We start from the raw sequence: 17,699 nt of genomic DNA on the forward strand, positions 1-17,699 counted from the left end.
CTGTATAATTCATAAACACAACTTCATTCTTTATAAATCTCTCCAACAGTGTGTAATGTTAGCTTTAGCCACGGAGCATAGCCTCAAACTCATTCAGAATCATATGTAAACATCCAAATAAATACTATACTTACATGATCCGATATGCTGCATGACAACACTTTGTAAAGATCCATTTTGAGGGTTATATTAGCTGTGTGAACTTTGTTTATGCAATGTATTATAGAGTCGCGAGCTCGGGGGCGGGGAGCGCGAGCATTTAAAGGGGACACACACTGAATCTGTGCATAAAATAGGCAGATAAAAAAATTTGTAAAAAAAAAATTATGGGTTTTTTTTGTGCTGAAACTTCACAGACACATTCAGGGGACACCTTAGATTTATATTACATCTTGTGAAAAAGCATTCTAGGGCACCTTTAATCTGGAAATAATGAACAGTTTGCTTAACACAGTGCCTGCCACACTTGAGCACTGAAGTCACAGAGAAATCTTTTAGGAGTTGCAAACTTGTAGATTTTTTCTCTCCCGCAAACAGAACATAACAGTTAGACCTTCTTAAATTCTTCACTGCAGGTGCACAAATCCTATTCTACAACTCACAAATTAAGAAACTCATTCACTCACATTTTTGCTACATTTGCTGAAGTGAATATGGTGAAAAACACATTCACACACCCGTATCAAAAAATGTGAAGTCATGGACAAATTTTGTACATCCACAAATTATTATGTGAATTAATGCAATGAGAGTTGCACATTTGTAGAATATTTTGTCACAAATACATTGCTTTTCTTTGATATTTTCTTCCACAATCATGCTACAAGTCCGTAATTGCGTAATCTGTACACAAATTTGTGATTGCCTCAGTCCCCTTTAAAACTCGTATGCAACCAGCGGCAGGCTTTGGTTCCTCCCTGTCTTTTAGTCTGCAGGGGAGCAGTGCCAATATCAGAAGCAAAGGAAACGTTTTGTGCTTTTATTGATAGATTATCATGACACCTACATCTCTGCAGTTCTCTGTGCAGTTTGCATAATGTGATGTAAATTTTCACTGTGTTCACCCCTCATCACACTAAAGTTGGTTTGCTCCAGCGAAAATGGAGCAGTTCACATGCATGAAGGCATACTGTAGAAAAACAACCACAGATCTTACAGTGGTCTGTTGATACTATCAATCATAACACACTGACACAAGATTGGTGAATTATGTATTCACTGAAAGGCATAAAGCTGGTTCAGGTTCTGCCTGTCTGATGACTACCATTTTTTTTGTGTCAGTGAGGAATAGACAATACTAATACAAGTATGGAGTGCCACAAGGATATGCATGAAGTCCTCTTCTGTTTTCATTGTAAATGCTAAATGCACACCTAGCATCCTAGAGTAGCATATGAAGTGGTCCTATGTGGTTTCAGAATAGGCAGGGCCTACTGGGTGAATTTTTCAAACGTGTAAAAATGTTTAATACCTTATGTGTTGTCCAAAAGTATCTTTTAAAGGATTAGTCCACTTTCAAATAAATGTTCCTGATAATTTACTCACCCGCATGTCATCCAAGATGTTCATGTCTTTATTTTTTTCAGTCGAAAAGAAACTAAGGTTACGTAAGTAGAATAGGGAAGGTGTAGGACATACAGCGTAAGCTTTTTGAAGAATACGGAGAGCGGAAGCACGTGCAAGGCGATCATTTGTGTTTATAAAGCATATACAGTTGTATTTTTTTTTTTGCGAAAATGACTGATTGTTTCGCTAGATATGACCCTTATTCCTCGTCTGGTATCGTTTAAAGCCCTTTGAAGCTGCACAAACTGTAATTTTGACCTTCAACCATTTGGAGGCCATTGAAGTCCACAATAAGGAGAATAATCCTGAAATGTTTTCATCAAAAACCTTAATTTTTTTTCGACTGAAAAAAGAAAGACATGAACATCTTGGATGACATGGGGGTGAGAAAATTATCAGGAACATTTTTTGAAAGTGAACTAATCCTTTAACACATTAATATAGAACATAAAACACCTCGTAATGGGGCATTCACCTGCATAGCACACACGTGATTTTTAGTATCCAACACATTCTTGCTTGTAACTGACCTACACTTAGTAGTATTACACAAACTGGTTATACCAGGATACTTTCTACTTTTCACATTTAATACACCACAGTAAGCTACTTGTAGCTCGCAATTCCTCTCACAAACTTTACACCACACAATGAATTTCTGTAACATAATTTTCAGACTTGATACTGTTAAATGTTTTCCTTTTATAATAATCAGTACACAGTGTGATTTTTGGCTGCATTTATTGTAATGTTTGATATTTAGAAAAAACGTCTTTAGCTACAAAAAGAATTTGACTTCTAAAACGATCATATGTCATACAGCTAGACATTACTTCAACTACTGTTTCTGTAGCTGAATAACTGGTCTACAGGTTTACATGCAAACTATGCTCATTTCAATATAGGAACACAGTGTGAGTCTACCAGAGTAAAAGATTATCTGATTGCGTAGTTCAGTACAAAAAAAATCATCTCTTTATTGTTGAAACATGTATATTTGTCAAATCATAACTGAAGACCTACTTTAATCTTTGCGTTGGAGTTCAGATGTCTCCTTCTGATTCCAAAACTCCAGGAAAATAAGAATAAACTATATCAAACATATTTCAAATGCTTTTTTTTTCAGCAACAATATCTGCCCATGAAAGATGTTCTTTCTATATAATGTACAGCCTTCGGTTTTTATAGCCGTCAAATCACTGGATGTTGCTTTTGAAGGGCTGTTGTGACAGCAGCATCATGTGGTGTGGATCAGTCACAGCGACGGAAGAACTTGAAGTGGTAGTCAGTAAATAAAATTTCTGCGTAGTTGGGATCGGTGCTACAATCAGCCAAACCCTGTGTAAAAGGAATGTCCATACTGTCAAAATAGTCATACCATCTACATTGCCTATATGTAAATAGACTTTGGTGTTTAATTAGACACTACCATAGACAGAAGTACAGTCTGTAAAATATTACATATTGTTAAAGGGTTAGTTCACCCAAAAATGAAAATTCTGTCATTAATTACTCACCCTCGTGCCGTTTTACACCCATAAGACCTTCGTTGATCGTTGGAACCCAAATTAAGATATTTTTGTTGAAATCCGATGGCTCAGTGAGGCCTCCATAGTCAGCAATGACATTTCCTCTCTCAAAATCCATTAATGTACTAAAAACATATTTAAATCAGTTCATGTGAGTACAGTGGTTCAATATTAATATTATAAAGCAACGAGAATACTTTTGGTGCACCAGAAAAAAAACAAAATAGCGACTTATTTAGTGATGGCCGATTTCAAAACACTGCTTCAGAAAGATTCGGAGGGTTATGAATCAGCGTGTCGAATCATGATTCAGATCGCGTGTCAAACCGCCAGACTGCTGAAATCATGTGACTTTGGCGCTCTGAACCGCTGATTCGACACACTGATTCAGAATGCTCAGAATCTTCCTGAAGCAGTGTTTTGACATCGGCCATCACTATATAAGTCGTTATTTTGTTTTTTTGGTGCACCAAAAATATTCTCGTTGCTTTATAATATTAATATTGAATCACTGTACTCACATGAACTGATTTAAATATGTTTTTAGTACCTTTATGGATCTTGAGAGAGGAAATGTCGTTGCTCCCTATGAAGGCCTCACGGAGCCATCGGATTTAAACTAAAATATCTTAATTTGTGTTCCGAAGATTAACGAAGGTCTTACGGGTGTGGAACGGCATGAGCGTGAGTAATAAATGATAGGATTTTCATTTTTGGGTGAACTAACCCTTAAAGCTCACCTCTGATTTTCACAAGCCTTGTGTTTTTGTGACTGTACTTCTGTCCCTCACAGTGTCATTCACATCAAATTAAATATGGTGTTTACCCTGACTAAAGTCTTTCAATAAAGACAGCATACATTCAAAGACTAACACACAAATACATAGCACAGGAACTCACAGCAACTGAAGAGCGGAAATGGTAAGAGGAACGATAGTGATTCGCCACTGCCAATGTCCACCTATGTATGTAGCCCTATCAAAAGAAGAAAGATAACCATTAACCATAACCAATAACCATTTTAATGGAAATAAATAACATTTTATCTAATGCATAGAATTTGATTCTGTTAATGAAAATGATGGATAATCATATAATGAGGAAAAATCTCTTGAGCAACACATAAACATTATTATCAAATATAATTCTTGTTATAGAATTACTAAATATATTATATATTTAAACTATTATGAATATATAATATTATTATTACATTCATAATGAAATGTTTTTCTAATGCATGTTGCTTTGAGTGTATAAGTGCTGAAGTACCTGTGTGTTGAGAGCAGTGTTTGACTCTGGGCTGCTGTAGTCGAGTACTGAAGAGCACTGTTCACTCTCATCATGTGAACACAAGTGGATCACCAGCAATTCAGGTGTGCTGCTCAATTGGGGAAAAAAAAAAAAAATTATATCAATGAGAATGTGATCCACGCAGACACAGTTTTTCACATACAGTGGGTACGGAAAGTATTCAGACCCCCTTATATTTTTCACTCTTTGTTATATTGCAGCCATTTGCTAAAATCATTTAAGTTCCTTTTTTCCACATTAATGTACACACAGCACCCCATATTGACAGAAAAACACAGAATTGTTGACATTTTTGCAGATTTATTAAAAAAGAAAAACTGAAATATCACATGGTCCTAAGTATTCAGACCCTTTGCTGTGACAATCATATATTTAACTCAGGTGCTGTCCATTTCTTCTGATCATCCTTGAGATGGTTCTACACCTTCATTTGAGTCCAGCTGTGTTTGATTATACTGATTGGACTTGATTAGGAAAGCCACACACCTGTCTATATAACACCTTACAGCTCACAGTGCATGTCAGAGCAAATGAGAATCATGAGGTCAAAGGAACTGCCTGAAGAGCTCAGAGACAGAATTGTGGCAAGGCACAGATCTGGCCAAGGTTACAAAAAAATTTCTGCTGCACTTAAGGTTCCTAAGAGCACAGTGGCCTCCATAATCCTTAAATGGAAGATGTTTGGAATGACCAGAACCCTTCCTAGAGCTGGCCGTCCGGCCAAACTGACCTGGGTAGCGTTTCCCAAAAGCATCGTTAGCCTAAGTTGATCGTAGCTCCATTGCCACCAATGGAGCTACGATCAACTTAGGCTTACGATGCTTTTGGGAAACACAGCCCTGACCAGCACAAGGCCACAGTTCTTCATATTAACATGAACATGCCCAAGGCTTTTTATTTTGAACAATATGTGACTCTGGACCACAAAACCAGTTATAAGTCGCACAGATATATTTGTAGCAATAGTCAACAATACGTTGTGTGGGTCAAAAGGATCGATTTTTCTTTTATGCCAAAAATCATTAGTATATTACAGTTTTTTACAATCACTTTGCTACTATTTTCAGAACCTTGATGTCATTTTTCACAACTCTAGACACAAAACTCACAACCAATGATCAAACTGCACATTTTTCAAAACTCTTACCCTTTTCTCAATTGCTTGGATACAATACACATAAAAGTTAGATCATTTGTTCATTCAACAAAAATCACCTGTTCAATATGACACAACTTAACATCAAAGTACTAATATTTCAAAAGGCAATTCACCCATTACATTTCAAATGAGTGTCTATTCATTTCCTTACAATGATCTAACTATCAATTGATACAACTGTTCAAAATGATAAGTAACTGTTGCATTACTCTTAATGCGTAGTTGTATGGAAACAGAAAAACAATCTTCCATATTTACTGTAAATCATGAAAGTTTCAGGTTAATGAGATTCATTGTCACCAATTAGACTACAATATCCATGGATGTAGCCTAATATTTTATCATAATGCTTCATCAGACACTGTGTCTATGGCCCCAAATACTGTACCACCTTCTCACACTGCAAAAAAATGCTGTTCTTACTTAGAGTTTTTGTCTTGTTTCTAGTCAAAATATCTTAAAGTTCTTAAATCAAGAAGCATTTTCTTAACAAGTAAAAAATATTTTCTTGTTTTCAGGAAAAATGTAATTAATTTTGACTTATTTTTCCTGAAAACAAGAAAATATTTTTTACTTGTCAAGAAAATGCTTCTTGATTTAAGAACTTTAAGATATTTTGACTAGAAACAAGACAAAAACTCTAAGTAAGAACAGCATTTTTTTTTTGCAGTGCACTCCTGTTTTGTTTCTTACAGTACAAGCAAGCAAGTTGAGGAACACTGCATTTGATGTTTTACAGTACTGTCTTTTCTTTTCTATTTCATAGCTAATTATTTTTGCTTTGATTCAAATAAACCTATGTTGTGATTGTATATTACAAACTTTGTTCAATGATTCCACTGTGTATGTAGTATTCTCTCTACTACTGCAGTACTTTTACAGATTTTGTTCTACAATATTTAATGATTGTACGAACAATGACACAGTGAAACTATCGGTTGCTTGTGTGTTGGTGATCTATAGTTATGTTTCAATGGTATTTCACAGTAAATTTGTGTTTTGAACCAATGATTGTGCAAGTGCAAGATTTCTTTAAAGATGTGAATGCACAATGCAATGTTTTGAACATTAGACAGCCTGTGTTACAAGTGATAACCGTTTTGAGTTTTGTGTCTAGAGTTTTGAAAAATTACATCAAGGTACTGAAAATAGTAGCATTGAAAATAGTGATTGTAAAAAACTAAGTAAAGATCATGTTCCATGAAGATGTTTAGTAAATGTCCTATCGTAAATATATCAAAAATGTATTTTTGTGAGTGGATATGCATAGCTAAGGACATCATTTGGCCAACTTTAAAGGCGATTTTCTCAATATTTAGATTTTCAAGTAGTTGTATCTCAGCCAAATATTATGGTATCATAACAAACCGTACATCAATGGAAAGCTTTCATCAAGAAAACATCAATTCATTCAGCTTTCAGGTAATGTATAAATCTCATTTTCAAAAAACTGATTTTGACTGGTTGTGATACAGGGTCAGATATACAGTTGCTATAAAACGTTTGATCTCCCTTGTTAAAATTACAGCTTTTTGAGTTTTCCTCCTTTAATGCAGTATTATCACAAACAAAATTCAAATAATTTTTTTTTAAAGAAAAAACAAAGAAAAATAAATAAATTAAAGGAACCTGGTTAAATAACCAAGAGACGGTATAATGAAGACAGTGTGGAATATGAACGGCCTACTTACTTCATTTGGAGGGTTATGGGCATGTTGGGTGGGGTGTTTTTACTGAGGGGAATGAGGTATGTGTAGTTTCCCTTCCTACAAAATATAGATCAATGAGTAAAATGCAAATTCATTACTATAGAACATTCTTTCATCACTTTGGTTAAGTCAAGAAATACCCATGTGCTATAAACATTGCTGTATATACCAGTATGGTTCCCTTTTATTGACTATTTTAAAATTTTTACAATAATCAGGGTTCTTGCAGTAATATGTTTACATGACATGAGCCTCTTCACTACCGTTTACAAGCAATTTTCATTATTCTGATTACTCACTAAGAATTGGTGTTATTTTTACCACCATAATTCATGCCAATGCACAGCACAAATGAACTCATATACAGTAGGTGTGTTACTGGCCAGAATTTTGAAGTAAAGTAAAACATAATTTATGGTTGCCATGATTATGAGCTTAATCAAATCAATTTTGTTGAAGTATTATTTACATGAGGTACAGTTTCATCACAGTATTACCTAAATCTCATAACAATTACATTATGAGGGTGCTAGTAAAAATAATAATTGTTGTAATGTCTTCCTTGCATCAATAAATTACTCTAGTGAATGCCACCCAGGACTGAAAATCTCTGAAGCCATATGTTTATTTTGTAATAACAATCAGCTGGCTGTACATCATCATGCTTTACATAAACCCCAACAGGGTGATCAGGACCCTGATGTGAACATGATCTTCAGAAATACCTAATTATGGAATTTATAAAGGGAAACATAATAAATGGTCACACCATGACAAGTGTTATACTAAAAGAGAATGAAAAATAAACGTCCTGTTGAATATCTATGCATATTGAAGATGTAAGTTTGATACCTACCCACAGTTCTCTTGCTGACAGTACTGCTGATCTATAATTTGTTGATTTTGCGTTATTCGGATGGAACGTATAGTTGTGTTTGTCCCTGCGGAGAAGACATAAATAAAGACGTAAAGTGTGAATCATTATTGCGGCCACACCTCCACTTCATTCTGGTTTTAGGAATAAGGAATGTTTTGACAAAATGGATTTATACTAAGCAGACATTCACAAACTATTAATTTAGCACAAAAACTATCCACACTAAGGCCATTTGTTGATAAAAGCTTAGATAGCTGAAACAAAGTGGTGAGTAATGAATGAATGAGTAATGAATGAAGCCTCTAAATAAAACAATGATGATCCAGATGACAATATTTCAGTCTCAGTGTAAAGGAGGTACAGTGATAAGAATACATTGTTTCATTTTAAAATGAAATTGGTTGTTTAATCTTGGCATGTACATGCTTTTAATCGGTTAACTTACAATCAGTAGAATTTTTGAGTTTCTCTGGCAGGTTTTCTAACCATTTCTCTGAAAGGGAACAAATAAAAAAATAAAAAAATTACATGAAGACAACCAAAAATATATCATAGTATATTTGAAGACTGAATGCTGCTACTGTCTCTGACCTTCAAGTGATTGTCTCAGATTGATGGTTGCGAGTGAAAGAAAGTCAAACGGGACGGTTGTTTCTGTCAGTTGGGTGTTATGATTATTAATTAATGTTGAAGGACAGCAGTAGACCTCATCTGAATAAAACACATTGGAGAAATCGATGTCTGGAGGCCTGGGACCAGGAAGGGTGGTGGAGAACACTGCAAACAGTCAAGATTAAATTCACCAAATAAAATAAAAAAATGATCAGAATATACAGACCAACCCAACTCACAAGCGCTTTTCACACTTTGTTTAAAGACATACTTTTTGTGGCCCATACTTTTTGTGGTGAAATTTTAATACTTTTTGTGGTGAAATGTTAATGAGTCCCAGTGACTTTCAATGGACATTCAATGTTTTCTTGCAAGGGACTTGTTAATGTTCTTAAAGTTCTTTAGATAATTCTTGAAAAGTTTGTGTTTTGCCTCAAACAAAAGGAGAGGACCTATTTTTGAAATGCATTAAAGGTAAAGTACCATGAAATGGTGTTGAGGTATTAAATGTTGATTAGTGTACACAATTCGGAAAATCTGGTGCTGCTCCTTGATTCGATGTTTAAGATATACAGTCATGCCATAACAAAACTCTTGGGAAAAACATAGTGTTGATTATTTGCCACAAGAGAAGCAGCAAATTCCAGTTTCTATTGACTTGTGGCACCACATCACCAAATATTAATGGGCTATTCTTAACAAGACACAGAGTTTGAACAGAATTCAGACCCAAGCTGTTGCTACTGTGCTCCAGGTTAACATATTGTAGGGTGGTTTTTGCATTTCAAGTAACCATAGTCAAAAGAATATATGCGAGAAAGTAAAGTTGGACATGCAGAAAACATGCACAGATGAATACAAATTAAACCCTGCGGCTTATGACGACACATTGATGTCCTAAGACACAAAACGATGAGTTTGTGTGAGAAACCGAACAGTATTTATATCATTTTTTACCTCTAATACACCACTATGTCCAACTACCCAGTGCATGAGGTGTGTACGCGCTCTGGCAAAAGTGATTTCTCGCGCATATACATCACTCCTTTAATAGGCGTGTTGATATCCAGCCGAAGAGCAGGCTCAGAAGTTGGGAATACATGGAAAGTCACCACTCCCGAATGAGTTTGCACGAGAGAACGTAATCTTTTAGTTTTAAGTTGGTTTGAACAATCTGGACAAGTGCAAGTAAGTACCATTTTGATTAGCCGTCGTACCTACAATGTTTGTGCACGGTGTAAACAATGAGTGACGTATATGTGCGAGAGATCACTTCCGGCGGTTGCGTAAACTACACCAGAGTTTGACTGTCCAACCGATCGTTTTGTGTCTTAGGATATCAATGTATTTTCATGAGCCGCGGGGTTTAATTTGGATTTGTCTGTGCATGTTTTTTTTACTCTCATAGATTTTGTTACCATTGCCATGCATTATACGGCTGACAGACGGCAACGGTTGGAGTTAAAAATCATCATTTGTGTTCTACTGAAGAAACAAAGTCACCTACATCTTGGATACCCTGGGGGTAAGCAAGATAAACATCACATTTTCATTTTTGGGTGAACTATCTGTGAAACTATGCAGTGTGAGAATATTAGCAAGATGCTTAGCAACAGACACCAAATAGAGTACCTTATATCAGTGGTTCCCAACCCTGGTCCTGAAGTACCCCCAACTCTGAACATTTTGTATGTCTCCCTAATCAAACACACCTGATTCAACTCATTAGCTTAAAGTAGAGTCTTCAAGACCTGAAATGGTCTTGATAAAAGAGACATCCACAATGTGTACAGTTGGGGGTGCTCCAGGACCAGGGTTGGGAGCCACTGCCTTATATTCACATGCTTTGTACAAAAAGTCCATTCAGGAAAAAGACGATGCTAAAGTCTTTATGTAAACAGGTTGCATGCTGCATTTATCTAATCTGTGACACTGACACCACAAATAATAACATTAACCCAGGGAATACCCAGGAATAATTGTTAATCTAGTCTAAATTATGAGCAGTGTGAAAAGTGAAGCAAGATAACCGAGGATTCCATTTTCCTGGGGTTTAGAAAGACCCAGGGTTAACCATTTAAAGTGTGAAAAGCCCTATACATTATCTCTAAATATCGACATACAGTACCTGTGGTCAGTGCTGTTGGTGTAGTGTAAGGCGGTATAGTGTTGCTGTTGTTGAGACTGTATGACAAGAAAACAAAGTTAAATCTCACTCCAAATAACAGTCAATTAAGCAGCAGTAAAAGTTACACAACAAGCTTGGCAATCAATGTAATTTAACTGAATCAATGTGCACCAAACACAATAGTCTGTAGTGATGACATTACTGATGATGGTGATGACGACATTGTACCTGTTATTGAAGCCAATGTCCTCTTGTAATGTTAACATATAGAGTGCAGTAATACAAATGACACTGCAAAACAACAGGACAAAATAAAGTCACACACAGGCTGATCTTTTTATGTTTGGTGAAATATTCGGTCAAGATCCAGTAGAATTTCATTTGGTCTCAAACTGTCCTCAAGACCTTAATTTTAAAGACATATTCCAGGTTAAATACAACAATGTTTGTTATTTTAGCTGTAAAAGTCTCTAAATTGTCCAATTGACATGGGAATGCATCTCTAGACATGCATTGACAAATTATATTTAACTTGTAATATTTCTTTTACTTGCAAGTATGGAGTTTTGCACATAACATTCAAAAACAAAAACCAAAACAAGATATTGTGGCCACTAATAAAGAATTTGTTCCCATGACTTATTAATCTTTTCCCTCATTTTAGGTAAATCATGGCCACGATGTACAGTAACTACATTAAAATGAGTGAACAAATTAGTACAGTGTGGCCACAGACTAATTATGTGTTCCCATTTTATATTAAGTGGCCTTAACTACTATGTACTTACATTTAAATTAATCATTTGATACAATGCACTTATTGTGTACATACATGTTTTTACATTGTATTTATAGTTTAAAATCACCTGCATGTAATTACATCTAATTAATTTCTGTTATTACATTTATAATTACACTGTTGACCCATCCCTTACACCTAACCCATACCCTTAAACCAACCCATACCACCAAAGATTTTCCCTAACCTTACCCGTATCCCACCTGAAAAGCAGCAAAAGTGATTTGCAATTCAATATGAACCCAATAAGTACATTGTACCTATTTTTTGGTGTAAGTTCATAGTAGTTAAGGCAACTTAATATAAAGTGGGACCAATTATGTCAAGAATTTTAACTAAAAGGGTCATGACATGAGAAATCAAATTGGCCTTGATCTTTTGAATATAAAAGGTATTTGCACCATTAAAACATTCTGAAAATTTGCATATGACTGCATGCAGTGCAAGACATCGACAAATAGATTGCATCATAGGCACTGTCCACTGGGATTCAGTCCAGGATTGCTTTGGAGGATTAAATGTTTGTTCGGAGCATTTAGTTTGTAAACGAGGCACAGTGTAATGGAGAGTTCACAAAGAAACTTTTGTTGAAAGATTAAGCAGCAAACTGTATTGGATCTGACAGTAGCTCCATTACAAACCGTAAGTAAATGATTTCATAATGATTTGTCATTAGCCAATCAGTGGACGTTTACTGACAAGCCTTAAAGGAGCCGCCCCTTAAAAACTGATAATTTCAGACTGAGGTTTTAAAATGATCAATTTTCCACATATGTATCGATTTGTTTTGTTTGTGTGCAAAAAACAATATAAGTGAACCTCAAAGAACATTAAAATATTTTTTAAAAAATCCCTTTAACTAATAGATATCACAATACTTTCCCCAGTTAATTAATCACAGTGCATTAAGACAGCTGTTTTGTATAGCAAGTTTTCTGAAATGTTTTGTTTCTATATGCAAATTAGGCATTATCTAATGAAAATATGCATAAGTATGAACATAGGATAAAACCAGGGTCAAAATTCTTGTTTCACTGCATGTCCATTTTTGAGTCAAATGTTTTTACAGGTGAGATTTTTCTTGTATATTTCTTTTTATCACTCCATAAATCAGAAAATACTGTCAACAGCCAGAAAAAAACAAAACAAAAAAAAACAACAACAACAACATATTTTTGGGAATAAAATGTTAACCCTCTACAGCACAGCATTGCCCTCATGCAACTTAAAGTTTTCTTAAGCCCTATGTTTAGTAAATTTTTCTTTAAATGATTACAACCAATTATAAAGTACCAAATAACAGTCCAGTAAGTGTTGGAGTCAACAACAAGCACCATTAAGAGGTGGGACGTCCTGTTCTGACACATGGTCACAGGAGCACAGGGTGTGAGGAGAAGGCAAGATTATTTGCTTTAGTAATCTTATTTAAAACGACATGAACTGTACATAAAAAATATGTGTGCGTGTATGAAGGTGTAGAGAAGCCTTTGATCAGGTTTTATGAAGTTGTTCAGAAATTCAGTTTTTCTTTTCGTTGCCTCAGGGCAACGTTGTGCGATAAGGGTTACTTTTCGAGGATGTTTTAGACAGTACACAAGGGGCCACAATGTATTATAAGAAAGGAAGATGCAGGGTTCCTGGGTGTGCAGGAACACCCAAAGTGATGTGCAAAAACTGGAAACATACACCACTATGTCACAGCAGAGAAGAAGTGCTTTTTGAAGTTTCGTACAGAGTGAAATCTTATTACATGAAGTACATTATATGGCATAGCACACTACATGATACAGACCTATGCATGTATCAAATTCAATATATCAATGTCTTTCAAGTGTTTTTCCCTTTTTACTTGAAATAAAAAAAATAAAAAATAAAAAATTGATTTTGATGATAATTTTCTCAATGACTCTGTACCATTGTTGCACAACGGAAAAATGTTTTGGGGTTGGGAGAGGGTGGGGGTCATTTTTTTTTTTTATCGATAAAATGTTCCAAAATGAACCAAAAAGTGACGTGGAATATTTTTTTTCATGTGCCATCAACGTGTGCAGTAGATTAAAAAGTCATTTTGAGAAAACTTTCTTTAAAAATATGTATTTTTAGTGAAAAAATCAAACAGATAAAGTGCAATAAAATAAACAATTAAAAGTATTTTCTTTCCTCTATTCTAAAAGAAATATGTGGAAGCAAAAAAATGACCAGTGCCTAAAAAAACCAATGGATTTTCCTGTATTGTTTTGCCTTAATCAAACGTGGGCAATGAATTGATAAGTTGTGGGAACAAATTCTTAATTCATGGTCAAAATATCTTAAGGTGTGTATTTAAGACCATCTCACCAAAGAGCCATGGTTGTTACTAGCATGATGATGCTAGCTTGGAATACTCGGTGTTGAAGACAATTATGATATCTCCCACAGAAGTAGTTCTGGAAGAAAAATATAATGAGCAGTCAGATTTGTCTGTGGTGACCGGGAGTGGACATGTTCAGTTCACTTCAGTTTTGTCGTGGCCATGACTTCTTTATGAATGACCTCTATTTCTCATGGCAACGAGTTAAATGCGTAAACATGACCATGGCAGCCTGGAATTATTAGAAACAGATAGGCCTATAATACTGTAATATTTATTTTTAATTAAGAATGACAAAATATGGGTAGATTGAAGAAATGTTAATACTAATATATTATAGCAGTCAGCAAGGTACAAGGAAGAAGAAAATGATCAGGAATAAAGTTCAAATGCTGAGTTCAATAACAATCCAACAAGCAAGTCTACAAACAAGTGCTAACACAAATGAGACTGGACAAACACTGACTGAAAGTGAGGAACTTATATACACATAGTGATTAACTAAATTATGAACAGCTGTTTCATGAAAATTATGAATGGTGGGAAACTCAAACAAAGGAACACATGTGAAAGATAAAAACAAAATCAAAGTCCATTAAAACAGAATCTAAGAATAAACAACTGAATGAGTGTGACAATAGCCTGTTATATTGCGCCTATAGAAAGCATTCAAATGAATTTTTTTTTTTATCTATAAGTGATAAAATAATATAGGCCTAAAAGAAAAAAAATGTCTCCATCCCATCTCACAGCCTTTTAAATCCATTCGTTGCATCTTTACTTATTATTATTATCATTATGCCTATTTAACCTAATTAAAATGGAATACATAGCCTAATATGTTAAATGCAATTACAAGTTATCTTATTGGAAGATAAACTGTAGATTAGTAGAAGTAATAAGGTAAACCTTATTCTGAATTCAACAAATAAATCGAGCGATTATTGGTTATTAACTGATATCAGCTATGCAAAATCTAATGCAAATTAGAAAATCATATACTGACAATATGACAAGGCCTCTGGAAAGAGGTTTGTTAAAATTATATTTATGTTCTGCCTGGTTACTTGCTGAATCTGAGTGGTGGCGTCTTCCACTTGCTGACCTGCGCCACATTGCAGTGGGAAGAAAGGAGTTGGAATACGTTTCACAGCCTTGAACACAAAGTACTTGTGAATGTAGAACTCCTGGAGCACAAAAAAGGTCTTTATTCTGAAATATGCAGAAGTAGGAGCCTTGAAGTTGAAGGTTCTAACGTCTGTGCAGATGATCCTTATAATCTGAAACACACAGATGAAGGATCTCTGAAGAGAAGATTCTGAAGTTGGTGCAGAAGATCCGGGCAATCTGGAACACGCAAATGAAGGATCTCTGAGAAGATTCTGAAGTCTGTACAGAACATCTGGAACATGCAGATCTGGAGGATCTCGGAAGAGATTCTGAAGTTAGTGCAGAAGATCTTGGAAATGGGGGGCACTGAGCTTATGGTTGTTGATCATGTTGCTATTTTCATAATCCCCAAATTCACTTCTTGCAGAACTTCTTTGAATCTCTCTTTCAAGAGGGAGAGAGAAAGAACTTTTTCCTTCAGCTTAGTGCATCTTGGAAATGGAAAATCTTGGGACTGGAACCAGAAACTGCAGCTGGAACACTGAACTGGTTCCTTGCAATAGAACCAGAATAACTCTTTGTCTCATAGAGAACCTTTTTAAACTCTCCTGAGAAGGAGGGATTTGCAAATTGGCAGCTTTCAGATTCAACATTTGATTGGCTGATGCCCCTCTCTGGCATAGGGTTCATATGCATGGCTTAAAGTTCATGTCTTTAAGGTTTTTTTCTATGCATAATTCACTTTCCAAACCAATTACAGATTAACCAAGACATTGTGCTGAAAACGTAAAGACATCATTGTATAATATTGAACTTTTACCCTTGCATTTATGATCTATTTTGTGTCCATTTTGTATAGAGAATACATCCTTTGTGGCTTCAAATCCCACATGGCAAGCTGGTTTGGTGAGTCTAAGGCCCTGTTTCCAACAAGTATTAAGATGCATTTTGGTCGATCTGATCACAAGTGGATGAGGGAGACACATACTTGACAGCCGCAAGACCAGCCGAAAGAAGTGAGTGCATTAGGAATGGTGAGAGAACATTGTGCTTGGTTTTTCATCTTCAAACCAAACTTGGGTTTTCATCCGACAAAGTTAAGCATGCTTTTCATAATGTTTACACGTTAGGTCAATAGGCGGAAAGTAGGTGGTCTTTAGTGGCTGTTCGAACACATTTGACCACATGAGCGTTTCCACTACAAAAGCAATCCGGTCTAATGCGTTTTCGACTACCTCTGGAAGTGGTCGAAAGTGGACAAGCTCAAAACGTTTTACACCCCATTTACACCTGTATTTAGCATCGTCCACTTGTGATCCGAACTACCAAAAAGCATCTTAATAACAGGTGTAAACAGAGCCTGAGAGTCTGTGGTCATTCACCCCTTGGTCTCAGGACTGAGGGACTGGGGTGAACAATGGTGCAAATGGGATCAGTCTGTAATCAATGACATGCTAATGTCATCATTCTTCTACAAATGGTACCTGGTAATTGTCTTTGCAGGCTTTTACCATGCCTCAGAGAAAAACTATTTTGTCAAGTAGCTAACATAGCATAATCAGATGCAGCTTTATTTTTATTAACAGTAATACATTATTTTCTCCATCATACAATATGTTTTAAAATGAATTGCATGCCATTTATCAACACAAGCCATCCATAATTTAATATAATCTAAAATCAATCTATCTTACTGCAGTGTCTCTCAAACAAGTGTCTCACAGCAGCCGCCGAGTGAACGCACAGACTAACGTTATAACATCATTTTCAACACACTCAAATGTATCTAATATGATAAACAGAACTGCGTTACCTCATACTCATGACCAGAATAGCGGAAGCGGCACCGGCGACTGTGTCATAATAAAAGTTCTGCTGCTCAATCGCTCCAGCTCCTCGTTCAGCTCCCACAACACTCGGTCCTGCTCTGCTTCATACTACAGTAACGTTAATAATCGCATCCATGAACATGATTTCTTCCTAAGTCCAATCCCTATTCTTTTTCACCGTTGTGGAGACCACATGTCCCAAGATTCAGCTCTCAGAGTTGGCGTCATCAAGCTACGCCTTTGTTTTGAATAGGCTTCTAGCGACCTCTAGCAGAGAAAATTATTACATATTGTACCTTTAAGTAACATAATGTACAGAAAGATAATTAAGTAAAGAGATACCGGAAATGAAGGGGAAAATAAAGCAAATTAAAAATGTAAACAATAATAATAATAATAATAATAATAAAATATTTTTAAAAAATTAAAAGACTGTTGAATGGGATAGATAAAAATGTATAAGCCATATTCTTTTAACATTTACTGATAAACTTCTTTTGAATGCTGTCTTTAGGAACCATCATGCGCAATACAATATAATAGGCAATATTAATGTAATTATTTCATAATTCCACATTTTTTCTTAATCAAAAATAAATATTATGATAGGCCTATCCATTTCTGATAATCCCAGGTTGCTATGGTCATGCAGTTTGTTTATGCATTTAACTCATGGCCATGAGAATCAGATGTCGTTCTCTCAACATAAATATGTCG

General features: G+C 35.4%; 1 protein-coding gene across 1 annotated transcript in view; it reads right to left on the bottom strand.

Moving 5' to 3' along the window:
• Nucleotides 1-2,303: 2,303 nt before the first annotated feature.
• Nucleotides 2,304-17,699, bottom strand: part of LOC137024112 (myelin regulatory factor-like protein) — a 43,731-nt gene continuing 28,335 nt past the window's right edge. The window contains exons 16-25 of the mRNA XM_067391267.1: nt 14,031-14,119; nt 11,123-11,185; nt 10,895-10,950; nt 8,746-8,931; nt 8,600-8,647; nt 8,134-8,218; nt 7,260-7,334; nt 4,368-4,476; nt 3,996-4,070; nt 2,304-2,904 (exon numbers count right to left, since the gene is read on the bottom strand). Coding sequence (XP_067247368.1) covers nt 2,818-2,904; nt 3,996-4,070; nt 4,368-4,476; nt 7,260-7,334; nt 8,134-8,218; nt 8,600-8,647; nt 8,746-8,931; nt 10,895-10,950; nt 11,123-11,185; nt 14,031-14,119 — 873 coding nt within the window. The 3' untranslated portion in view covers nt 2,304-2,817. The remainder of the gene's footprint in view (nt 2,905-3,995; nt 4,071-4,367; nt 4,477-7,259; nt 7,335-8,133; nt 8,219-8,599; nt 8,648-8,745; nt 8,932-10,894; nt 10,951-11,122; nt 11,186-14,030; nt 14,120-17,699) is intronic.

This window comes from Chanodichthys erythropterus, chromosome 8, assembly GCF_024489055.1.
Source record: "Chanodichthys erythropterus isolate Z2021 chromosome 8, ASM2448905v1, whole genome shotgun sequence".
NCBI lineage: Eukaryota > Metazoa > Chordata > Actinopteri > Cypriniformes > Xenocyprididae > Chanodichthys > Chanodichthys erythropterus.